This window comes from Prionailurus bengalensis, chromosome A2 (genome assembly GCF_016509475.1).
Source record: "Prionailurus bengalensis isolate Pbe53 chromosome A2, Fcat_Pben_1.1_paternal_pri, whole genome shotgun sequence".
NCBI classification, from domain to species: Eukaryota; Metazoa; Chordata; class Mammalia; order Carnivora; family Felidae; genus Prionailurus; species Prionailurus bengalensis.
This window is the reverse complement of record NC_057348.1, coordinates 98,682,476-98,709,419: the sequence shown is the minus strand read 5'-3', so window position 1 is coordinate 98,709,419 and position 26,944 is coordinate 98,682,476. Positions and strand designations below refer to the sequence as shown.

General features: G+C 40.0%; 1 protein-coding gene across 5 annotated transcripts in view; it reads left to right on the top strand.

Moving 5' to 3' along the window:
• The window catches only part of SLC25A13 (solute carrier family 25 member 13), a 185,461-nt gene that overhangs the window by 78,359 nt on the left and 80,158 nt on the right, over positions 1-26,944 (top strand). For all 5 annotated transcript variants that reach the window (XM_043588929.1, XM_043588930.1, XM_043588932.1 and 2 more), the window contains one exon: positions 14,869-15,008. In XM_043588929.1, coding sequence (XP_043444864.1) covers positions 14,869-15,008 — 140 coding nt within the window. The remainder of the gene's footprint in view (positions 1-14,868; positions 15,009-26,944) is intronic.

Sequence of the window (26,944 nt, the reverse complement as noted above, 5' to 3'; positions counted from 1 at the left end):
TGATCATGGTGGCTTGGACCTGAGGGGGGTGAGGGGTATTTTGAAGAGAAAATCAACAGAGTTCTCTGATGGATTGGATGTGGGCTGTGAAAGAAAGAGAAGAGGCAAGAATGATTCCAAAGTCTTTGGCCAGTTGGAAGGGTGGAGTTATCAACCAAGATGGGAAGGGCTGCAGGCTGGGGGTGGGAGGAGAACAGGAGCTAACTTTTGGATGTGGTAGTTTGATGCCTAATAGATACATCAATGAGGATGTCAAATAGGCACTTAAATTGAGTGTGGAATTTGGGAGATAGAAATTTGGTAGTTATCAGCAAATAGTGCTTGAAGGCATTTAAGTGGATGAGAGAAAAGAATTAGTAAAGCGGGATGTCTCTCAAATCTGACTATAAGAGTGGAGATACAGAAATGACAAGATTAAAAAATCTTCCTATGAGGGTTTACATTTTAGGGAGAAGGTAAACAAATCTATGGTGATCTGTAACGTAAAGCAGTCTAAGTGGGTAGGAGAGATAGATGCTATCTGAGCTGCCCTAGAGCAACAGTGTCTGAACACTGAGGTGACATGTGGGCTGTGGATGCCAGGACCTTGGAGCTGTGGAGGTCTGGAGGTGATGTTCACATGGGAGGTGCTGTGACAGTCTAGGCAGGAGATAATGGAGTCCTGGACTGGACTTGTACCTCTGGACCCACCAGGGTCATTCATGAGAATCAATCATATGTGACTTGGCTGTGGGGGAAAAGGGGGTCAAAGAAAAGGAGGGAGGACCCAATGGTAGCTGCTGAGCTTGTTCTGCTCTAGAGATATATGGTGTTACATAATCTCTTTAGAGAAGGAAAGTACCTGTCATTTTTATCTTTAAGTTTATTGATCACTTATTACATACTTGCCTCTGGTCTGAGTGCTTTCTATGTAATTTGTTACTTAATCCTCACAACCTAGGAGGTTTATACTATATAATTCTCATTTTTCTGATGAGGAAATGGCCTTGGGTTTTTTTGTTTTTTTAAAAATTTTTATCTTAGAGAGAGAGAGAGAGAGAGAGAGAGAGAGAGAGAGACAGAGCACAAGCGGTGGAGGGCAGAGAGTGAGGGAGACAGAAGCAGGCTCCAGGCTCTGAGCTGTCAGCACAGAGCCTAATGCGGGGCTCAAACCTATGAACCGTGAGATCATGACCCGAGTTGAAGTATAACCAACTGAGCCACCCAGGTACTCCTCCTTGGGAAGTTTAAGTAACTTGTCCACAGTCATGGAGTTGCCAGGGTAGCAGCCTGGTGACAGCCAAGTGTTTGTTGTTGACCACGTCCTGCTGCCTCCCTCTGGTGGTGGTTGTGCTCTGTGAGGCGGGCTGCCTTCTTAGTGAAGGTAGGTGCCAACTGATCGGTAGTGGTTTCAGTCTATATCAGACATGAGGGGGATTTAATAATTTTTCATGAAGTAAAGAATAATAAGCAAATGCATTAGTAAGGAGTTTGTTTCTATGACTGCAGTGGAAAGTAATGATAAGGAAGAATGTACCTGGATTAGAGTTCTTGGTATATATAGAAAGTTGCCCTGGTGACACACATGTCCACGTAATTTGTTGCCGTGCATTTGATATAGTCTCTACCCAGGAAGCTTTATCTTTTGACATGACCAGAATTCTAAGTACAGGGGGAGTCCTGGAGTGGTGGGAGGTAGGGAAGTGGTCCACGGGTGGAGGATGTTAGAGGAAGCCTTTGATTGAAATATGCAACATAAGAGCTATGGGTGCCATTTGATGGAGTGCCCATCACAGGCTCCTGGGCAGGAATTTTTATTTAATAGGAGAGGCCGTTGGGAGTCCCACAGGGTCTTCAGAGGACAGGAACCAGATCCAAATGATCCTTGGAAAAGGTAGGTTTTCTTGCATTAATTGGAGTGGGGCACAGCCAGAGGCAGACATGCCTATGATCATTGTGTGGGCTTTGCAGTACCCGTGTGAAGCAGGCAGATGACCACTCCCTTTATGTGAGTAGAGGAAGTGAAGGTCAGGGTTTGAAGGTGTGGCGTAGACACATTGTGAATAGTGATTTCCCACTTTCATTTCCCCAAGTTTCTTATTTGAGGATGCTCGGAAAGCAAAGCCTATTCCTTAGTATGAATTTTCAGAAAGAGTGTGTGTATGTGTGTGGGGGGGGTTAATCTGACATATTTAGTGCACCCACCAGTGATTGGTCTCTTCATGATGTTAATTTAACTATTCCTATCCTTTGATATTTCTTCTGTTGTTGGATCTGCAGGAGGCAACAGTAATAGCTTAGCTCAATGGTAGTGGAGGACCTGAATCTTACTTTTGTCTGGCAAACATCACAATTGGACCCCTTGAAAATCCAAAGTATATTCTATACCACAGCACTTCCTTAGGTTGAAATCTAAAAGTTTTACTTGCCTAATGCTATTGCATGTTTTTCTGTTTCTTTAACTTTATCTTTTCATTACAGTGAACAAAATTTCATGAACTGTTTTATCATGCAATTTTAAAGTTATTCTTAGTATATGAGCATAAGCAACCGCTTTCATTATGTATGTGGTAGTGGTGTGTGTATGGGTCTGCATTTTTTTTTTTTTTTTTTTTGGCGGGGAGAGTTCTGCCGTTTTTGATTGAACTTTAAAGACAGGAATTTTTGAAAGACGGGACTTCTCGAATCTGGGGCTCTGGGTAAGTGTCAGGGAGTCCGTGAACAGCCATAGCTGTCAGTAATGCTTTGTCCAAATGAGCATTTGCTTTTAGCAGATCTCAAAGAGGTCAGTGATCTGCCAAAAGATAAGAATGGGTTTTTGTAGAGGGACAGATGAACAAGGAGACATATTTCTTATTTAAGACTTCTCCAGCTGTTAAAAACTTCAGTTGTAATATAGTCTATGCCCTGTGCCGCACTGGGGAAGTTTTGGCTGGCCTGCTGCTTCAGCTCTGTCAGTTGACCTGGAGTCCAAAAGAAACCAGCCCAGTTTTGCTCTTTTATTGGAAACTGCAGTGGCCTCTTGTCCTTTAATCTTCGCTATTGAACGAGATTGTGCATTTGGGTACCTTAAAGTATTGGTGTTTCCTGTTTATGTTAGTAAGTGTTGCATGAAAAAAGGATCCTCCTACTAGACAGTCATAAAGCTTGAAATTTTTAGCCTATTAAGGCTCTGAGAAACCCTGCAGAACAATAAATTCATCTAACTTTGTCGAACTCATTTGAACAGGACCTTTCTTTTGTGTGTGAGACCTACCCACGATCTACAGAACTAGTGGCATGATCTCTCATGCCCTTCTCTAGTTCATTCTTTGATGTGGATGGTGACGTGTCTGGAGGGGCCTTTCTGGGCTCACGGTTAGATTTGTCCCATAACACCTGCTGTGGCGACGGTGGAGTTGGCACGCTCTGGGGATAGGCACGCTGGGTGATGTGACGACATATGCGGAAACAGTCTGCTTCCGTCATTTTGACTCAGGGTGCAGAAAAGGAGCAGTTAAAATTATGGAAATAAATTTTTGAAGGTATGCACCCAAACTTAATAATAAATATAAAAAGCTAGAAGAATGGAAGTGTTAGACTAGAAGAGGACAGAACTCACCCAACATTTTTTTAATAAGCTCACTGGGAAGAAGATCATTTGTTGTCATGTTTGTAAAGACACTTAGAAAATGAAATATTCAAAAGCTAAGCGAGGGGAAAAATAGTTAAGAGTTGGAAGGAGCATTATTTGGGGGAAGTTCTTTGTTAATATTGATTCTGATTTGGGGGTTTCAGAAAAATTGTGTGTTATTTTGGTGAAAGAGGCTTACTGCTGTACAGTAGATTTTAGTTTTTATGTTAACTCTGAGACTCAAGTCCGTTTTCTTATACACATTCCAATAGAGAGTAAGAATATTGAATAAGAACAGTGTGAGTCTTGAAATAATTTCCACACTGATAAGAATTGTGGCATGCCTGGGTACAGAGTGTCTTGACTGAGTTCCCAGACCCTGCTCAGAAGCTGTTCCAGTTCATTGGGTCAAAAATCCACTATTTACGAAAAGCTAAATACGGATTTGCACGATTGACCATAATGGGTTCAATTTTCAAAGATCGTAGTATCAGGGAGCACTTCCAGGTGGTGGGATAATTTGAGAATCGTCCGTGCTCAAATGGCTACAATATTGTACTTGTTGCTACTTCATCACTCCATTTTAAAAATAGGGCAGGGGTGGGGGGGAAGGCCTGTTGAGAAGGTGGAAGAATGTCAATTGGGGACTAAATCACAATAACCCTGTGAAGCCACTCCTTAGTTAACAACTGCCTGAAGGTTAGCTGTTCTTTAGAAGGTGTGGAGAGGCTGACTGGGGGCTTCTGCCCCTATGGTGTGCGTGTGCATGTGTGGGTCAGGTGGAGGGAGAGGAGAACGTGTGAATAGGGGAGAAGGTGTCGAGAACAGAAAGCTAACAGTAAATCCTAAAAGTTGGAGCACTGGGAAAATTTGACTATTTTAAGCTGTACTGCTCACTTAAAAATAGGAAAATTACACCATTATTCTTTCAGTATGAGGGAGAGATAAAAATACAGTTTTTCTAAATTGGAAAATTTGCTGTAATCTTGCTGCTAATGACTGATTTCTTCCAACAGTTGCAAGGCAGTTTTTGCTCTGATAGGTTGATAAAGGAAACAAAATCAAGAACATATTGGAAGTTCTCAGAGAAAATTACAGTTTAGGTATGTGTTGGGGGTGGATAGTTAGACATTTTAATTGAAATAAAACAGTTTTATACTAAATGGGATCACTGTGGGTGTGCATTTGTAGTACATCTGCTCTTGAAACATTTCAGTAGGGTTAGATATATGTTCATGCTTTTGCAAGAACATTATTTTTGATTACATCTGTCTAAGGAAACTAGCTTAGGAAATTGGTTTGTAAAACAATATAGATATATTTGCATTTAGAGAATGAGGGATTCCAAGTACTGCTTTAAAAAGTTGGAATGTTTCGGTTGTTTTCTCTAGGGGTGAGGGAAGTTAACAATAATTAATGCAACAGATGATTAAAAACAAGCTTGTACGTCTGGAGAGTGACTAATCTGTGCCTTCAAACATCACTTTAATGGACCTACTTTTGATGTTATTAAAGACTGCTAATGGTTCATTCTACCCAACTGAAAGTAACTCTTCTAGCATATAGATTGAAAACATCTCAGTTGACCACTCACTTTTAATTAAAAAAAATTTTTAATGTTTATTTATTATTGAGAGACAGAGCATGAGCATGGGAGGGGTAGAGAGAGAGGGAGACACAGAATCAGAAGCAGGCTCCAGGCTCTGAGCTGTCAGCACAGAGCCCGACGCAGGGCTCGAACTCACAAACCGCGGGATCATGACCTGAGCTGAAGTCAGACGCTCAACCGACTGAGCCACCCAGGCGCCCCGCTGTCTATTTTAGATAATGCATGTGATAGAAGATTAATACAAATGCTAGGTATCTGCCAGCCTTTAACCTTTTTTTTATTTTTGTGTACCAACATTTGCAGTAATGAGTTAAACAGTGTAGTAATCTTGTGGATTCATAGAGCCATCAGATTTTAGAATAGGAAGGATTCTTACCAATCAGATCATGGGTTTTTGTTGTGATAGCGTGGAGGTGTTCATTACCACTGTGGACTCCCTGGTTCCATCTCGAGTCTACTGAATTAAAATCTTAGGGCGTGGGGCTTGGGAATTTGTTTTAAAGAAGCTCTCCAAGGATATGTCATTTACACTGCAGTGGAATAATGGCTGGTGTAGTTTCTGGCTTTCTTTCATGAATATGGAAACAGGCCCAAAGAGAAGGGAAAGTGACTGGTTTTGTAGGAACAACAACTTTGTTTTCTGGCTCTGTGAGGTGGAGGATGCTTTTTCTAGGATGCCCATGACTTCATCAGAGTAGTCCTGTCCCTCTCTAAGTACAGAATTGGAAGAGTTGGAAATTAGCCCTCATTTTTACATTCACCAGCATCACAAAAGTATGACTTGGGTACAGTATTCAGCCCAGCTTGCCTGTGTGTGTGCAGTGTGCGTGTGTGCTTACTTTTTGAAAGCTACTTATCACCACTGTACCTACATGTTCAGAATAATAATAATAGCAAGTATACGGGGGCTTACAGAGAACTCAGTTTTAATGAGAAGGGCCGCATGTGTGAAGTACTTACTGTGTACTTACTCTATTTTAATGGCACCCATTTTCCCCCTAGAACTTTCTTGAGCGAGTGTGAATTGTAGCCAGAATACTTCTTTCCTCTCCAGACCCTTAACTGTGATTAATATAAAAAGGCACTTGTCAAAAGGGTTTGAAATGGCAGCCTTGATACTGGAGCATGTGGCAGTAGAGATAGGTCTCCATCCACTCACTCCATTATGTCATTTAACTTACGAATTCAACAATTTGTCTTTTGCTCCCTGCTTAAAATACGATGGCCATATATGCTGTTGTTAACAATATCAGCAGGGTGGGGTATTATTTCCCTTAGAGTGAAACCACGACTTTCTTTGAGGATTAGGCACGTGTTAGAAAAAAGCACCCCGGCAAAGCTGTTCAGAGAGAACGTGCGGGTTGTTCTCCAACTCTCCCTCTGCCTCCAAGAGGGATTTCTTTCCGGTTTAATAGAAACATCCTTTTTGTGTTATTGTATTAATGAAATTTTTAGGATCCATGGGAGAGATATTATGCTTTAGTGTTTAAAATAAAGTAGCTTGATGAACCTTTTTTATTTGAATGGGAAACCAGTTTTCCTTGATTTGCAGCTTCAAAAAGTGGATCTTTTGGAAATTAAAGTGCATTAATTTAGTTATTCTGTGTGGAAACAAGAACATAGAAAGTTAAATTTGCATAAATGAAGACCTCGATGATTTCAGATTATAGTGTGGTGGAGGTTAAGGAATAAGAGTCCATAGAATTTGTAAAAACAAATTCAGTCTAACCACTTAATGGCATGTGCAAGTAATTTGCCAATTAAATAGTCCTACTGTCTGAAAGATCTTCAAAGTAAAGAGTGGAGGTTCTTAATCGTTCTTAATTTCATACTTTCAAAAACATAATAGAAAATTACTAAATTTTTTATCACTTTTCATTCAAAAGTTTAATGTATGAGCTAAGAGAAGGATGGATTTTAAGTATTTGAGGAAAATTATTGCTTTTTGAGAAATGTATATGATATTTCCAAATCACACTGTGCCTGCCTTTTTTTTTTTTTTTTTTGGTATCATTTGTAAATATTTGATTCCCAGATAACAATTTTTATCATCATTAAGACTTGAGATTTTGGAGTTTTACCATTTTGATGGTCACCTACTATGTTTAGAACATTGTGATAGGCACATTTAGCTCCAGAACAGTGCTCCAAGATAGATATTTTACTCCCATTTTACAGAGAGAATTGAGTCAGAGTAAATAATTTGCTTAATGTTAAGAGGCAGATCTGACAGTCCCAGGTTTAAAAAAAAAAAAAAATTATTGAAATATAATGCATCCACTTAAAGTGTATCATGTAGAGGTTTTTAGTATATTCACAGGTATGTGCAACTATCGCCACAATTGTAGAATATTTTCATCACCCCAAGTATATTTTTCTCTCTCCATACCTTAGCAATCCTTACTCCCCCTTCCTGTTTTCTCCTTGTCCCTCTAGTCATAGGCAACCACTAATCTAATAAGCATTTGCTTATTCTGGAAATCTCACATAAATGGAATCATACAAAATGTGGCCTTTACAGACAGGCTTCTTAATATGTTTTCAATGTTCATCCATGCTGTAGCATGTTACAGTACTATATTCCTTTTTTATTGACAAATAATACATTATTATGGACATACCACATTTTGTTTATCCATCCTTTAGTTAATGGACATTTGGATTGTTTTCGCTTTTTGGGCATTATAAATAGTGGTACCATGAACATTTGTGTACCAGTTTTTATGTGAACATATGTTTTCATTTCTCTTGGATGTATACCTCGGGGTAGAATTGTCAGGGGATTTGGTAACTATGTTTTAACTTTTTGAAGAACTGCCAAAATGTTTTGCTAAGTGACTACATGGTTTTACATCCTCACCAGCAATTTATGAGGGTTTTGATTTCTTCATATCCTCACCAATGTTTGTTATTAGTGGGGATAAAGTGATTATCTCATTGTGATTTTGGTTTGCATTTCCTTGATGGCTAATGATGTTGAGCATCTTCTCGTGTTTATTGGCTGTGTATATGTCTTCTTTGGAGAAATGTCTACTCAAATCCTTTGCCCACTTTTAAAATTGGATGATTTGTCCTTTTATTATTGAGGTGTAAGAGTTCTTTCTATCTTCCAGAGTCCTTTCTTTATCGGATACATGATATGCAAAATTTTCCTCCCATTTTGTAGTCTATCTTTTCACTTTGTTGGTGGTATCCTTTGGAGGACAAAAGTTTTAAATTTTGAAAAAATTCACTTTATGTATTATTTTCATGTGTTACGTGTGTCATAATCTAAAAAACCATTCTTAATCCAAAGCCACAGAAATTTATGCCTATGTTTTGCAGTAAGAGCATCATAGTTTTAGCTTTTACACTTAGGTCTTTGCTCTGTTTTGAGTTAGTTTTTGTATATGGTGTGAGGTAGGGTTTCTAACTTCTTTCTTTTGCATGTTTGGATATCCACTTGTCCTACAACCATTTGTCAAAAAGACTGATCTTTCCATTTTGAATTGTCTTGTCATTCTTGTTGAAAAGCAGTTGACCAAAAATGTGTTTATTTCTTGACTCTCAATTCCATTCCATTGGTCTGTATATCTGTCTTTAGGCCAGTACTACATAGTCTTAATTACTGTAGCTGTGTAGTAAATTTAAAATGCAACTTTATTCTTTTTCAAGGTTGTTTTGGCTATTCTAGCTCCCTTGAATTTCCACATGAATTTTAGTATTAGCTTGTCAACTTCTGCAAAGAAGCCAACTAGAATTTTGATGGGATTACACTGAATCTGTTGAGCACTTTGGGGGAATAGGTCTTCCAGTCTATGAAAATGGGCTATTTTTCCATTTATTTAAGTCTTTAATTTCTGTCAACAATGTTTTGTAGTTTTGAGATTATATGTTTTGCTTGCCTGTTGTTAAACAGGCAATAAACATTGTATTCTTTTTGAGGCTATTGAAAATGGAATTGTTTTCTTAATTTCATTTTCGTGTCTAGAAATGTCTTGTTGGACTAATTTATTGTATGGTTTTAACAGTTCTAATCGTTCTAATAGTTTTTTAGTAGATTCCTTAGGACATTCTATACACAACATCATATTGTCTATGACCCAGCTCTAAAAATCACAACTTTTTCTACTATAACCATACTCTATAGCCTGGGAAATTTATTATCTTAGGAGAAATTAGTTGACTTTTTGAAGTTATATTTAGGAAGAAACAGTTGCCAGTTTCTAATTGTCTTTTCATAATCTTTAAAAAACTACAGTAGACTTTTAGGCCGGAAACATTTGTGGGGAAAGCAGAGTCCCACAAATAAAATCAACGGATCCTTGTGCTTATTTGGTGAGGTCTTGCTTTCAATAATATTGCCGTTATTTGGTGATATTATGGGAACTGTATGCCTTCCAAACATAGTTTGTTTGGCACAGACTGAAATAACAATGATTATACTTTAAGAGATAAGCATTCTAATTTGTTTTTACTTTCAGGAGGAGTAGTGCCTGAGCTAAGAAAAGTATGACTTTAAATACCCAAAACATATAATCTGATGCTTCATTGCGATTTCAGTGCTAATTCAGTTTTGCTTCTTTGCCTGTCTGACCTCAACCTGGGGGTAAGATTTTAAGCCTTGTGTTTTAGACTAGGAGGGATCTTCTAGTCTTCCTTTTAAGTTAGTTAACTCATTCCTTTTAAGTTAGTGATAAATCTGCCATGTGATGGTTATTTGAAAGCCGTCAACTGGTAAGTTACGAGTTCTAGTTACATATGCAGTTCACTGAGTCCAATAAGTAACCAAAAAGCCTAGGATATTTAGGGTTTCCACTTTCCCATCTAGGAATACAAGTTAGGTTTGGAAAGGCCCCGGGATGGTAAAGGTGTAGGTAGGATGGCCTTCAGGTTGATTCCTGGAGTCTTTCATCATAAAGCTCACAAATTTCCCATGGGAGCCAGAAGACAGAGCAGAATTTGAAAATCACTTTGGTTATTAGTTTCTGATTTTCCAGCTATAAAATAGGAGGAGTACTCTTACTGATCATTGCCTTACGAGGCATGGAGAAATCTTAAAACAATAAAATGTTAAATGAGAAAGCTATTTGTGCTTCCTGAAAGGAAAAAAGAATATTAACCTGAGGTGTCTTCCAAAGTGAAGGGGGGAAATTCCAGGACCCTATTGTCACTATTGGTCTCATAGAGGTTTCTGTTCATGAAGCTACAGGAAAATGTGGAGCCCAAGCATTTCAGAAAGCAGGTGCCCCAGAATGACTTATCAGAGCAGGAGGAAGGGCTCTCGGACTTAGGAACCCATTCAGTGTTTTTGGAGAAAATGTGTGAGTTTTCAGGGTGGTAAAATTTAATGTTTTAATTCTTTAAAAGAGTTGATTAGTGGTGAAAATGAGTAGAAATATTGGTCGTTTTCCTCTTTAGTAAGAATCCTCCTTTCCCCTCAAACAGTCATCTGGTTTGTCCAGCTAGAACGACTTGGCAGTCTCACGATAGCAGAGTACGTAAACCTCTGGTAGGTAAGTGAGGAAACTTTTGTAGAAATTATACTAAATGGTAAAAAAATAAACAAAAAACAATGAACAAACAGAAACCCCTGGGTCTTTTTCTCTGCAGTGTCCCAGGATCAGCTCTTCTTCCCACAGCAACCTTTCCTTCACCATAAATGTGGCATCCACATTTATGCTGGTGAGTGAGGCTAGTGTCTGCAACTACCCGGAGCAGGATCTGTCATGTCTCAATGACCCCAGGTGGCTTTGGTCCAGAGCGCTCTGATTGGAGCCTTAATTCACTTCAGAGGAAATGAACCCTTCTTCATGCTATTTGCCCTCCACTGAAAAACTCCCTCACAGATTCATCTCAGTAAATCCTTGCCAGCCTTCAGGACCCAGTTCACGTTCTGTCTTCTCCAAGAAGCCTCGTTCTCTTGTGTCAGTGCCTCCCTCCTTCAGCTTCTGTTTCCTTACCACAAGTAGCAGGTTAGCACTTAAAGTGGAATAGTTTTGGGATCTGCTGTTTAGTTATGTCTTGTGGATTAGACTTGGATACGGCACCGTGTCTTCAACCACCTTTCCACTTCCCACATGGCTGGTGCAGTGCTCATAAGCTGGTGCTACTTCCAGGTTGATAGCTTGCTAGCTGGGGACTGGCGTTCTTACCATAGCCAGAACATCTGGGAGCTGGTAATGGAGCACATAATGATTCCACCATTCTATATGTTACTTGGTGCTCACCATGATATTTAAATTTTTTTTTAAGTTTATTTATTTTTTGAGAGAGAGAGAGACACAGCACAAGCCAAGGACAAGGAGAGAGAGGGAGAAGGAGACACAGAATCCGAAGCAGGCTCCAGGCTCTGAGTTATCAGCACAGAGCCCAACGTGGGACTTGAACTTACCAACTGTGAGATCATGACCTGAGCTGAAGTTGGATGCTTAACCGACTGAGTCACCCAGGCGCCCCTACCATGATAAATGTAGTCATCATCTGTCACCACACAGCACTGTTACCATCTTATTGACTGTATTTCCTATGCTGTACTTTTCATCTCTATGACTTACTTATTTCATAACTGGAAGTTTGTATCTCTTAATCCACTTTATTTCACTCATCCTCTCATACACCTTCCCTCTGGCAATCACCAATTTGTTCTTTGTGTTTAAGAGTCTACTTTTTTAATCTTTTGGATGTTGCTCATTTGTTTCTTAAATTCCACATATGAGTGAAATCATATGATACTTGTCTTTCCCTGTCTGACTTATGTCGCATTATACCCTCTAAGTCTATCCTTATTATTGCACATGACAAGATTTCATTCATTTTTATGGCCGAGTAATATTCCATTATTTACACACATACATACATACATACTATATCTTCTTCATTCATCTATGGATGGACACTTGGGTTCCATATCTTTGCTATTGTAAATAATGCTGCAGTAAACATAGGGGTGCATATATCTTTTCAAATTAATGTTTTTGTGTTCTTTGGATAAATACCCAGTAATAGAATTACCTAATCATACAGTGTTTCCATTTTTAATTTTTGAGGAACTTCTGTACTGTTTTCCACAGTGGCTATACCAATTTGCATTCCTACCAACAGTGCGTGAGGGTTTCTGTCTTACCACATCCTTGCCAGCACTTATTTCTTATCTTTTTGATTTTAGTCATTCTGACAGGTGTTCAAATAGCTCATTGTGGTTTTGATTTGCATTTACCTTTCCCTAATGATTAGTGATATTGTGCATCTTTTCATGTGTCTGTTGGCCATCTGTATGTCTTCTTTGGAAAAATGTCTATTTGGGTCCTTTGCCCATTTCTTTTTTTATTTTTTTAGAGTGAGAGTGTAGGGGAGGAGCAGAGGGAGAAAAGGAGAGAGGGAGAATCTTAAGCAGGCTGCAGGCCCAGTGCAGAACCTGATGAGGCAATGGATGGATCTCATGACTGAGATCACAACCTGAGCCAGAATCAAGAGTCGGCTCAACCGACTGAACCACCCAGGCGCCCCTCCTCTGACCATTTCTTAATCAGATTGTTTTTTTGGTGTCAAGTTGTAAAACTTCTTTATATATTTTCAATATTAACTCAAGATATATTATTTGCAAATATCTTCTTCCATTCAGTAGGTTGCCGTGTTGTTTTGTTGATGATTTTCCCTTCACTGCACAAAAGCTTGATATTTTGATGTAGTCCCACTAGTTTATTTTTTCTTTTGTTTCCCTTGCCTGAGGGTATATATCTAGATAAATGTTGCTATGGCCTATGTCACAGATATTTTACTGCCTACGCTTTCTTCTAGGAGTTTTATGGTTTTATAAATGTGAGACACATTTAGGTCTTTAATCCATTTTTATTTTATTTTTGTCTGTGGTGTAAGCAGGTAGTCTAGTTTTATTTTTTTGCATGTATCTGTCCAGATTTCCCAACACCATTTGTTGAAGAGACTCTCTTTTCCCCATTGTGTAATCTTGTTGCCTCCTTTGTTGTAGATTAACTGACTCTAAAAGTGTGGGTTTAGTTCTGGGTTTTCTGTTCTGTTCCATTGATTTATATGTCTCTTTTTTGTGCCAATACTGTACTGGTTTGATTACTACAACTTTGTAATATATCCTGAAATCTGGACTGTGATACCTCCAGCTTTGTTCTCCTTTTTCAAGATTGGTTTGGCTATTTGGGGACTTCTGTGGTTCCATACAAATTTTAGGATTATTTGTTCTAGTTCTGTGAAACATGCTGTTGCTACTTTAATAGGGATTGCATTCAATCTGTAGATTGCTTTGGGTAGTGTAGACATTTTAACAATGTCCTTCCAAACTGCACTGGAAGGAAATAGAAAATTTGGACAGACCAATTACTAGTAATGAAATTGAATCAATAATCAAAAAGCTCCCAGCAAACAAAGGTCTGAGACTGGATGGCTTTACAGGTGAATAATGCCAAACATTTAAAGAAGAGTTATTACCTATTCTTCTCAGACTATTCCAAAAATAAAAGAGGAAGGAAAGTTTCCAAATTCATTCTACGAGGCTAGCATTGTGCTGATACCAAAACCAGACAAAGCCACTACAAAACAAGAAAACCACAGGCGAGTATCTCTGATGAACATAGATGCAGAAGTCCTCAGCAAATACTACCAAATGATACTATATGTAGAAAACCATAAAGACTCTGCCAGAAAACTCTTAGAACTGATAAATGAATTCAGTAAATCACAGGATACAAAGTCAATATACAGAAATCTGATGCATTTCTGTGTATTAGTAAAGAAGTAGCAGAAAGAGAAATTAAAATAATCCCATTTACAATTATACCAAAAAGAATAAAATACCTAGGAATAAACTTAACCAAGGAGGTTAAAGACCTGTACTCTGAAAATAAGAAAACACTGATGAAAGAAATTGAAGACAGTGCAAACAAATGGAAAGGTACCCCATGCTCATGGATTGGGAGAACCGATGTTATTAAACCCTCAAGAACTTTTTAATAACTTGATAAATGACTGTGTTTAAGACTTGTATAGTGCTATATGTGTTTATGTATATGTTTCCTGCCACTAAAGATTGAATTATATCCAGTGTGTCTAGAAAATCATATTTGTTGAAACAAAACATGTGATATGATGATGTTAGATTTAGCTTATTACTTGGGTTTGGTTTCCTGCTGCCTTTTAAGCGTGTGTGTGTGTGTGTGTGTGTGTGTGTGTGTGTGTGTGTGTGTGTGTCTTTTTTTTTTTTTCTCTTTATGGGTAGGATTGTTAATTTTGATTTCTTGACTGCATGAAGATTCCAACTTTTATTTTTGCCATGGTTTTATAACCTGTGTGGTTTTATTTTTTTTATTTTTATTTAAAAAAAAAAATTTTTTTAACGTTTATTTTTGAGACAGAGAGAGACAGAGCATGAACGGGGGAGGGGCAGAGAGAGAGGGAGACACAGAATCGGAAGCAGGCTCCAGGCTCTGAGCCATCAGCCCAGAGCCTGACGCGGGGCTCGAACTCCCGGACCGCGAGATCGTGACCTGGCTGAAGTCGGACGCTTAACCGACTGCGCCACCCAGGCGCCCCTAACCTGTGTGGTTTTAAAGTTGAGTTACTTTTTACAAGAAGAAAGGAGCAATGCCCTTTTAATAACGGATTGTACAAGGATAAACCTCATTTGTTTTAATCAATCTTTCTTTTCTCTTTTCAGAGGACGTTAAGCAAGTTTTTGGACAGACCACAATTCATCAACATATTCCATTTAACTGGGATTCGGAATTTGTGCAACTACATTTTGGAAGAGAAAGAAAAAGACACCTGACATATGCAGAATTCACTCAGTTTTTACTGGTGAGTGTAGCTCTTAGAGAGTAAATAAGTAAAACTGGGGTCCTGGTTTACCTGAAAACTGCTAACCTGCCCAGACCATTCTTTTGGAAGTATTTGCTTATTAGTGTGTAGAACCAATAGGATTAGATGGGTTCGTATAGACTGGGTAGAACCCTTTCACATTGAAAAGGAATATTCACTGAGGCCCCAGGAAATCAAGTGATTTGCTGAAAAGCTACATAAATCAGGAGGGGGCAGAATTGGAACTTGAATTTTTGGCTTATGATTGGTTCCACTGCTATTTACCAATATTTTGTTTTTCCTTGAGAAATGAACATGTCACCATCAGCATCTAACTGCAGAATTATTTCTCTTGAGGCCTTTTATAGATGAAGCATGGGGTCTGCAACCTGACTCCATATTGAAATTGCCTGGCAAGCTTTAAAAACTATTGTTATTTAGGTTCCCCACCTCTAGAGGTTAGATTTGATTGGGGAGGTGGGCGGGGAGAACCTGGGCATCGGGGTATTGAAAGCTTCACAGGTGCTTTTCATGTTTGAGATACCAAGTTTGAGAATCACTGTTCACTTTTGTCCTCATCCAGGGTTGAACTCTGGGAGTTGTTTACATTTCTGGAGTGAACCTTCCTTGGCCTAGTTCTTCACACCTTCCTCTTATCACCCCCACCCCCATTATGTTCACATCATTGAGCCACTGATGATGCCAATGGAAGAGTAGTAACAACATATGTTACAGTCTAGTTTTCTCCCTGAAGCATGCTTTGTTAATTATTTTAATTCTAATATTAACATTTAGTCACTAGAGGTCAAATCTGTGTGGTCTGTAGGCTATATGAGAAACCACTCTTTCTTTCGGACTTCATGCATTTGTTTTATTTCTCTAACAATTAAATTTTATTTCTGTTTTATTAAATATAATTTTAAAAGATATATGTAAGGCCATTACTTTTCTGTGTTTAAATTCTGGGTCTTGAGGGAAGATTTACCAGGGAAATCACCTTTTATTCACTAGAAATGTCCTCAGGAAGTATCCTGATGCCCCTGTTTCTTTTGTGTGCCCACAACTTTGCCAGAGCCTTCTGAGAAATGGTTGGAAAATGGAGTGGGGTGGATATGGAGGGCACAAGAACACACACCTGTCCCATATGCTGTATTGTGTAGGCAGTTAGCATTTTGTGGTATCTACACCTAGGCACCAGCATATGTAATAGGTGGACTTTAATAGGTACTTCTCTTTTTGACTTTTAAAGGTATTGTTATGATATATAAAATTTGTCATTCTATTTTGTTTGCTTTTATTTTCCCAGCCTTAAAACAAGATATTTTAAGCATACCTTTGTATTTTTATTTTAAATGTTAATGTCTACGAATCCCCATTTTCAGTTCTATATAAACACAAACCTACTTAAATAACTCAGGAGGAGCATGGAATGTGAGTTGTTGGATTTTGCTGTTGTTTACACAAGACATTGGCGCGCAGTAGGAGGTGGTATTCATTTTGATGAGGAATAATTACAATAATGCTATTGAGACAAATGCCTCAAATTGACTTTATGGAACACAGCCTAATTAACTTTTAGCCTTAATGGGATGTTAGCAATAGTAAGGATGATCATGTTTCCCTTTTAAGCAGGTATCAATTATGCTGAATTGAGTCGGCTGTAAGCCACTCCAGCGGCTTCTAGGCCTTCTTCAAGATATGGAGAAGCTAGAGTCAAAGATTAGATGACTCAAGGATTACTGATTGTTTCTAGCTACAACTTGTATGGCATTCACTTACATTTGACTCCTTTTTACAACGGTAAATGGAAAAACATCCCACAGTCCTGCATGGGATGATTTTGACTTTGTAGCCCGAATACAAGTGCTTGCTGAACATACACTAGGTTCAAATGGTAATGGTGGATAATTATCTGTTAGGGCCTTGCCTTTGTGTTCCACTCTAGGTCCACATTTAAAGGAATTAATGGATGCATCATGGTAGACTTTATGTGAATGTCAGTGAAATAGCCAGTTTTGATGTCTACTGTAGGGTCACCCCTTCTCCCCACCCAACCCACCCACTCAGATGTTTTATCTGCTTCCTTTGAACTCTTTTCTGAATGCAGCTATAGCTTCAAACCTCTACTTCAAATGCTTTGTTTGCTTCCTTTGGGCTCTTTTTTCTAGGCAGGAACTTCTTAAAGATATGAGAGAGCTTAATCTCCTATATATTTTGGGCTCTTGCTTTGTCAAGCATGCACCCGCCTTTCTGCTCTAGGGCAGGGCTCACAAATAGGCACCAGCTCCCTGGCTGGCGCCAGGGCTGTGAAAGCAGATGCTTGGCCGCTTAAGACGTGAAAGGGCTGCCACCGTGCATGCTGCTACCTGTCACCTGACGAGGAAGAGGAGCGGCCATAGGGACAGCTGAGAAGTGTTTGTGTTTCAGGGAGGCTTAGTGGTATGTAGAGAAAACACTGTTCAATCCCACAGAAGGTCTTAGACGGGAATTCGGGTTGGTTCCAGCCAACTCAAGTCTCACGTGCGTGAGTTTCCTCTGCTTTATGTGTGTACACCTGTTTGTGACTGGTGAGCAGAGCCATTGTCTGCAAGGTCAGGTTTCTCTTTTCTTCATTTAATAAATGTTTTACTGTATCTAAGCAAGTGTGAGTGTGTTATAAGCCACCATGTGGCTGTGAGGACTTCCTGTGTTCACGTGTTCGTCTGCATACTATGTGGGCAGGCTGTGCGCTCACCGACCTGGTGCTGCTCATGGGCATGACCTGAATGCTGTGTTCTGTGCTTTGGTTTTAAATTAGTGAAGTGGTGAATCAGTTTGGTACTTTTGAGCAAAATTTGCCTTGCTTCTACTTTACATGTAAATGATAGTGTTTTGGCAAGAAGCAGGGATTCAAAGCCTCTTTATCCTAGAGTCTTGTTCCTGGCTAAGAGGGATTTCAGAAACGAGGGGACCACGCTCCTTTTACCCCGTTATTGACACTATTGTATTTACGGCTGCTGTTCATCTCCCGGTCTGTCGTCTACCCTTAACTGCGTGAGTGATGGTGTGTATGTGTAAATGTGAGTACAGTTTTATACGTGGGTATGTGTATGTGTATTTTTTAAAAATTATAAATGTTTCCACATCCCTCTATTCTTAGTTCTAATTTTATGTTTGCCAGTTGAAAAATAGATTTTAATATGCTTAATTTTTCAGAAAACGATTTGGAGGAATATTCTTTTATGCCTGATGGAACTCCTGTTCATAAGTGGTATTAACTTTAACTCTCTGTCCTATGCAAGTATTTCTCGTGCTGTGATTATTACTTCCTTCGTTGGGATAAACCACCCAACTGAGCAAATGTTTGCTGAACATGCAAGCTTTGTTGAGAGGCCTTGTGCACAGAAAGGGCCAAGAAAGAGGTGCAGAGATAACAACTTCTTGGATACTTGCAGTGCACAAGTCTAGGGGTTGCTCTGTGCTTATCCGTCCCAGGGGCTCAGAAGGAACAACTGCAGGCAGGTGTGCATGGCCTACAAGGCCACTCTCTTGCAGCAAAAACCCTTGGGAAGGATTTTCAGCTAGAAAGCCGAAACCGACATTCAGGGTGTGGTTAGGGTAGCCGTCCAAAGCACAAACTCAGGAGCCAGATATACCTGGCCCCATTTTCCAGATGAGAAACTAAGGCCTTTCACTTTAGAGTCTCTTTGCAGTATCTCATTTATGATTTTGATTTGCATTTCCCTGATGACTAATGATATTGAGCATGTTTTTATGTGCTTATTGGCCATTCGTTATCTTCTTTGAACACATGTCTATTCAAATCCATCTCCAGTTTTTTACTGGGTGGCCATTGGAGGCAAATGTGAGGACAGAGTGAAAGGCCTCTTCAACTTTTCTGCCAAATTCTTCTGTACAGTTGGTACTGAGATTCACTCTGGAAAATAGAAGTAATAGTAGTAACAATCTTTATAATTTACAAAGTGCTTTTAAATATTCTATTTCTGATAATAGCATCCCAAAACTCTGAGAGGTAATTATCATTATCCCCTATTATATGCAAAAGAATAAACGGACTCTAGGTAAAAGTTTGCATTTACAGGTAATTTTCTGGGGAAAATGCTCCTGGCTTTCATTGGGTTCCCAAAGGAGTACCCCAAAAGAGTACACAGAAACTATTCTAGAGCTAAGTTTCTTCCATAAGATCATACACATGTGAGGGATTCAAAAGTACTGTGCCGTTGCCATTTTATTACATTGTCTCCAGGGCCTGGGCTATGAAGAGTTAGTTTCTGTTCTTAGAAGGGACTGTGCTTCTGAATGGGGGAGTACAGCCATGCCTTGCTGGACACTGAGCATTCCTGACGCCTACCCCTTCAGATATGATTACAAAAAGACCCTTAGTAGGGATGTGTGTTACTGTCATTTCCAGTGACTATTTGATGATTTAAAAAATTTTCCCGTGAGTTCGAGCCCCGCATCGGGCTCTGGGCTGATGGCTCAGAGCCTGGAGCCTGTTTCCGATTCTGTGTCTCCCTCTCTCTCTGCCCCTCCCCCGTTCATGCTCTGTCTCTCTCTGTCCCAAAAATAAATAAACGTTGAAAAAAAAATTAAAAAAAAAATTTTGTTTTCTCTAACATTTATTTATTATTGAGAGACAGGGAGACACAGAGCGTGAGCAGGGGAGGAATAGAGAGAGGGGGAAAGACAGAATCGGAAGCAGGCTCCAGGCTCTGAGTTGTCAGCACAGAGCCCGACACAGGGCTTGAACTCACAAACTGCAAGATCATGACCTGAGCCAAAGTCGGTCGCCCAACCAACTGAGCCACCCAGGTGTCCCTTGATGATGTTTTATAGTCATATATTTCACATATAATGATAATAATTTTAAAATAATGTACACGTAGGAGAGTCTAGCTGCTCCAGACTCAGAATAGAAAAGTCTAAGATTGCTATCAAATGTAATATATGTCTCAACTAGAAATCTGTTGTTCTTAACTGACTCTTTCATAGCATTTTCTGGCTTAGAAAGTGCTTTTACTTGTATTCATCTTTACAGTCATCTTAAATGTTAAGCATTTCCTATTGTTTCTGTATGAAAGATGAGCAAACAGAGGCTTGGAGTAATTTTCTGGACTTGTTCAAGGTGAGATAGGTGAAACTGAAGTTGATTTTAATTTTCCTAAATGTCTAGCAATGTTTTTCAAATTCTGTGTAAAATTTTTCCAAAGTGATTATTTTATTTTTAAGTTTATGTATGTATTTATTTATTTATTTATTTATTTAGAGAGAGAGAGAGAGAGAGCACATGTGAGTGAGCTGAGAGGGGCAGACAGAGCTGGGGAGAGAGAATCCCAAGCAGGCTACTCACCATCAGTGCAGAGCCCGGTGTAGGACTCCATCTCACAACCATGAGAACATGACCTGAGCCGAAACAAGAGTCGGATGCTTACCCGACTGAGCCACCCAGGTGCCCCCCGAGGTGATTATTTTAAAAAGTAGAGTCCTTGGTCTTTCTGCCCATCAAGGGTCTGATTCAGTAGGTCTGGATAGGGCCTAACAACCTTTCAGATAAGCATCCTGAATTGTGCAAGGGCCATACATTGAGAAACTGGTCTGGACTATAAAATCCTTACTATTTAAAAGCATACAGAATCAGGTCTTCACATTTTCATCCCAGTATCCATAGGAAGCTTAGACAGGTAAATATGATCAGATTTATGTTTCAGAAAGATCACCCTGGCTGTTGTGTGGAAAATCCAATGGAGAGGGATCTCACTGAGGACAGGAGGACCTGTAGGTCACTTTCTAATCCAAGAGAGAAACAACAGTGGCCTGGGTTGGATGGTAATGGTGGTGAATCAAAGCCAGTGGATTTAAGAGAAGTTGAGGGATAGGCCTGATCAGGCTTGGTGATTTAGTAGCATGGAGACAGTTCAGGATAATATAAAACTCACAGTTCACACCTTTTTTTAGGTGAGTTTTAGGCTTGGGCAAGTGGAAGGATGGTGATGGTTTACCGAAATGCGGAGCATGGAGGAAGCAGTCTTCACGAGGGGCTGCAGACCAGTGCATTGCTTATAATCACTGTTCACTTGTGTGTGGCTGGATTGTCTCCAGCTCTTCTCCTTAATTCCTTGGAATTAAGATAATACACTAGGAGGCCCACCTATGGGCCCACAGACTTAGGCATTTCTAAGAAATTCTGTTCCCCGTTTTATGGAGCCAGGAAATTTCTTCTGTTTCCAAAGGCCTTCTTCCTCTTGCTCTAGGAGAAGGAATTCTCAAGAAATCAGCAATGCTCTGAATTGGTGAAGAGGCCAGGTTTTGAAGTTTGGGTTGCTTTAGTTTCCCAAGAAAACAGGATTGCTATCTTGGGAGGGGATGGGGCTATAAATGTCTTTTCCTCAAACAGAGCTTAAGAGTTAGGTTGCCTGACCCAGTGGAGAGCCCTGAACACAAAGGTGTGGGTGCTTTACCATAACTCTTTATTCAGGTCCCCCTATTGTCAGAAGGGGATGATGGAATGCGGGGAGGTGAATGCTAGTTGATAGAGCTGGGAGTAGCACCTGGGAATCAGCACTGTGTCTCATGCCCTAGACTGGACACACACACTGGTAAGGGCTCTTGTCACATCTCGAGTTTCATGGCAGTCCCGTTGGATGCTAAAGCATATTCATGCTAAAAATGCAACCGAACAACTTTTGTTCTTTTTGTTAAGTGAAATTGACCATTATTTTAGCCTGTGAGTCAGCATGGCCTACAGATCCAGCCTAGTCTTTTCTGTATAAAATGGACATTTTGGTTATTCAGATCTTGAGCCCTAGAGAGTAGAGCTCTGCGAGTCCGCTGTTCCCAGGTGCTGGTGGTTGTCCCATGTCCCTCCAGGGGTCAGAGATTCACTAATTAGCTGTCGTCTAGGCCTTACAGTCACCATCACTTATGGTTTGCTGCTCTATTTGCTGTGGCATCCTGGTAGAAGGCAACACTTTGAACACAAAAAACAAAGTGTTCCCCATCACCACCAAACAAAAGGAGACATAACCTTCAACCATGGCAACATCAAATTCTCAAGTTTTGGAATCGATAGAACACTTCGACTGTGAACAAAAAACAATCACTAGTAGTGGAACTCACTAAAGCCACAATTGTTTAAGCAGGTTAGTGGACAATAACAAAGTCATTGTTTAGGACTGAGAAAGCCAAGTGATTTGTACCTCCCTTTTGTCCCTCACTTTGCCATCTGTATTAGTTAAAATCTCTAGACCATGGATCTTTAGTAGAGACCATGATTATATCTGCATTTTTAACATGTGAGTGCTTTTTATGTTGATCTTTAAGTTGGACCAGATGGGGTCTGTAGTACAGCTTCGGTACTGTTTCCTAAATACAGCATCAACTTGATATTTCAAAATGAAATAATGAGTAAAAGTAGCTAATGTTGTTTGCCCTCAGCTCTTCCAGGAGATTAGATTCTATTTTGCATTCAGTTGGAAGCCATTGCCGGTTTGGTGATGGGTGACCAGAGATGTGGTAACATCCCAGTCAGTCGGAGAATTAGATGCAGGGCACATTTCATTCACGTCGCACTTGCCCCTCTCCGGGCAAAGGAAATCAGAATTCATTGTGCTGTTGTGCCCATGGTGTTCGCCAGCTTGCTGTTTTGTTGAGCAGCCTGGTGTGCAGGCTTTTACAGTAGCATCCTGGTAAAAATGAGCACTCTGTACAGCATCTCCCCAGCTGCTACCCACTGTGAAGTTTAACATTAAATCAGAAGAGCAAGGAAATCGAGATGAAAACGTCTGTACTTGGTTTCTGCGGAGGTGTTGCTGCGCATGTGGTGCCACAGGCAACACCACTTCCAAAGACTGTTTTAATTAAAAGCCCCACCCAGTGAATTGGGGGTCAGATTTCACCCTGAACTCTGCAAGTCCGACTGCATGGGTGGGATATGGGGGGGCACAGAATTTGGAACTATTCACAGTGTGGGAACTGCTCATCTCTCTACCTGTTCTTTTGCAAGGTCTCTTTTTAACTCTGTTTAATATGTGGATCTTTATTTTAACTAGACTTTCCCCTCCAAATTCGCGTAGGATTATGAAAGTGAAGTGCACGCATATATGTTGGACAGTTTACAAGTTCTGATACTCAATGTAATACAGAATTTATTTGAAGTAGGATTAACTGTGATACCATATTTTTAAAGCAAACCTTTATTCATTTTGTTTCTTGTTTTCATAAAGAATTACCTGCATTTTCTCTGGAATTCTTCTACCCCCCCCCCCCCCACTCCTAAACAAGAATTCTTTTGCATCATGTCCTTATTGATAACACCCTGCTTTTTATTAAAGTTTTAGATATTTTTTTTCTTAAATTTCAAAACTGTACAAAACATAAAACATGCAAACTAGCCAGGGGTCTTTTTTCTTGTTTTGGTGTTCTTGGCTTTGTAATATAAATCATCTGGATCTGCTTGCTTGTTTTGAAGGTCTGTTGGTCTGTTTTTTGTTGTTGTTTTGTTTTGTTTTTGTTCTGATAAATTATCCTCAGGCTGAAGCACGAAACTTGCATGTCTGAATAGAGGTGGAGAGAATTTTTGCATTCAAAATATACCCACCTGAAAATTGGAGATTATTAAGGAAATGACAGGCCTGGAACTATTAGAAGCATGAATGTTAGACCTGAAGTGGTGTAACCCCCTCTATATGTTTATTTCTGTACAGCTAGCAATTTTGAAGAGTTTGATTTTTTTCTTTCCCTCCAGCAATCTGAATGGGTGTGTTGAAGTAGGTGGAAACTGCGGCAGTAAAAGCCTATTCTGTTAATCATCACGCACCAGAATAGCGGGAACAGAAAACCGTTCCCTGGCAAATAAGAAAGAGAAATTGGGCCTCCTTTCACATGCTTGAGCAGAACTGCATTCGAGATAGCTGTGCTGCTCCTTGCTCGGCGACCTTCCGGCCTCAGGTGAAGGACGGCCCTTTCTCCTTGGTCCCCGCCATCCCCATCAGCAGCACTTCGCGGGCACCCTGTGCCTGGCACCCATGGGCTGTGCTGTCTTCCCAGCTCTCTGGCTTTCCCACAAGGTCACAGACCCTCTGGTTTGTTGTCTGTACTCCCTTCTTTAGATATCAGTTCCATTTTTTGTCATCTGTCTGCTCTGTGTCATATTTGTGTCATATGTACTGTGGGATGACCTCATCTGTTTTCTGCAACTGTTATTTCTTTCTTCTGGTTTTTGGGAGGCTTTCCCCTAAAGGGAACATGCAGTCCGTGTAGGTTAACAGGTTAAGATTGTGGGTCCACAGCCAGATCGTGCAGGTGCCACTCCAGTTTCATTCTCAGCATCCTCTGACTCTCAGCTGCTCTTTTCCTCATTTTCCCATCCACAAAATGGAGATGATGGTAGGGCCCACCTTGCAAGGCTGTTGGGAGGATTCAGAGAGATGAAACAGGAAACACAGTAGTCCCTGGAGCAAAACACACTCTTAATAACACTTAGTAAATGTTAACTTTTGGCTTTCTTCCCCCTGAAATCCTCCTATCTACATTTCCCAAATTTACATTTCTGTCTGTATCTCTAGCTTTCTTTTGTTTATAGCTCAACTTTTTTATTTTTTATTTTTGAGAGAGAGAGAGAGAGAGAGAGAGAGAGAGACAGTACAACAGGGGAGGGGCAGAGAGAGAGGGGGACACAGAATCCGAAGCAGGCTCCAGGAGTTGAGCTGTCAGCACAGAGCCCGACATGGGCTCGAACCCACGAACCGGGAGATCATGACCTGAGCAGAAGTTGAGACGCTTAACCACTGAGCCACCCAGGAGCCCCTGTAGCTCAACTTCTGTGTATAACTTAAACTCATCTGCTTCAAGTTTCTCATTGTGGTCAACCACCTCGTCTTTTTCCTTAGGTGTTTTCCTTTATGGTTGATTTTTCTATCTCCCTCATCATCCAGGGTGAGAATTCTTTGAGATCTATCTTGCTCCATTTTTATATACAAATCCTCACCAAAACAGATTTTCTTAAAATCTCTTTTTCAGTTATCTGTTACAGTGCTCTTACATTATGATTTTACCCAAGGCAGCATATAAGCTAGTGGTTAGAAATCTCATTTTTGGAATCAGAAGGTATCTCAGCATAGATCCCGGGCCTGCCGCTTCCTAGCTGTGAGACCTTGGACTTGTTAGTTAACCTCTCAGAGCTTCAGCGGCCTCTCTGTGAAATGAAGATAGTATCACTTCAGTGAATTATTGTGAGGCTTAAATGAAGTACATTTTTTAAGTTCTTGGCATGCCCCTGGCCAATAGTAAGTGCTTAGGCATTCAGCTATTACCACTATTCTCCACTGTAGCTGGTCTTCATCTCTCTGTTTTTATGGACAGTTCAGAATGACTCAGCAGAACCACTGTTCCTTACTAGGGGATTTTTTGAAGGACTCAAAGAAATTATACTGAAAGGGTCTGTAGAGGATTTTAAACCATTCACCTTGACAAAAATCAAAGGTACCACTTAGTAAGTGGCCGTCATGCATGATGTGTGGTTTTTACAACCCTGTGTGTAGATATTGCAGGGGCTCTAAGATACATACACCCCTAATCCTCCTAGGAGTGTCATGATTGATATTTGAGCTCTTTTCATTCCTGCTCTGAACTTCAGATTTTTGTCATCGTAACATATTGCTTCCATAACTCCTTCACTTAAAATAAATAAAATAAATTCCTTGACGTATGTTCCCCAGCCTGTAGTTGGACAGATATTGCCAGTGACTGGAAACGTGCTACTTTATAGTGTAGCCCATTTCATTGCTGAACAGCTGGACAGATTAAATACTTTTGTGTTTTGTGCTAAAATCTGATCCCTATGTATTTTTTCTCTGTTCATTTTTTTTTTTTTTAAAGAAATACAGAGAGCCAGTCTGACTTCTTTCTTTTACCTGATGGTCCTTTAACCTTTAAATATTTGAGTGTAACTCTTGGTTCTCTCATTGTTCTCTACTTCTCTGCTCATTTTGGAAATGACCGCAATTTTACATGTGCCCTGCCCCGTGCATACCAAATACTCTGTGTCTCACTTTTATCCCCCTGGGTTCAGATCTGGGAACCATCAGGGTCTTGGATCTACATGTATGTGTTAGGTTTTCTTTAAATAGCTTTAGAGGTGTCAGTGAAAAGCTTTGATTTTAAGTCACTCTGCCATCAATAGTAAGCCTGAATATTTATTTCAAAAGTCATTCATTCTCGTGTTAAGTATTTACAGAGTTTCTTTCTGTTGGCTCCCACAGGCCTCCTTATTTGTCTTTCTCTTCCACAGTCTCTTGCGGCTGTGAGTAGGTGAATAAGGCCAGGAGAAGAAGGCCTTTAGATTTGGTTCCCCTTCTCCACGGTCTCTGCTGTTGGGAAAACAATCCTAGCACTCTGCGCACACAGAAGACTTTTTCCTTAATGAAAAAGTCTCAGAGATGTTATTGTTTTCTCATGAAAGCTGGCAATGAAAAATCTAGAGCATCAAGAATAATTTAAAAGCAAACTAAATTTTTGTCTTTTCGTAGTTATTAAGATTCCTGTCAGATGTATTTTGTAGTTAGATTCCTGACAGCAGCATTATTCAGGCTCCCCAGGTGGTATATTGGGGTGTCGGGAGCATTGTCAGCGTGCACAACTGCTTGGGTTTGCATTCCACCTTCACTGCTTCCGGTAAGACCTCAGTTTCCTCAACTGCCACGATGAAGTTCATTAATACTGCCCATCTCCTAGGGTTGCTATGAGCAGTGAGTTTATTACTGTCAAATGCTTTAGAACAGCATCTGGTGCATAATATTTTTTTTTCAATATATGAAATTTGTTGTCAGATTGGTTTCCATACAACACCCAGTGCTCATCCCCAAAGGTGCCCTCCTCAATACCCATCACCCACCCCCCATCGACCCTCAGTTTGTTCTCAGTTTTTAAAAGTCTCTTAT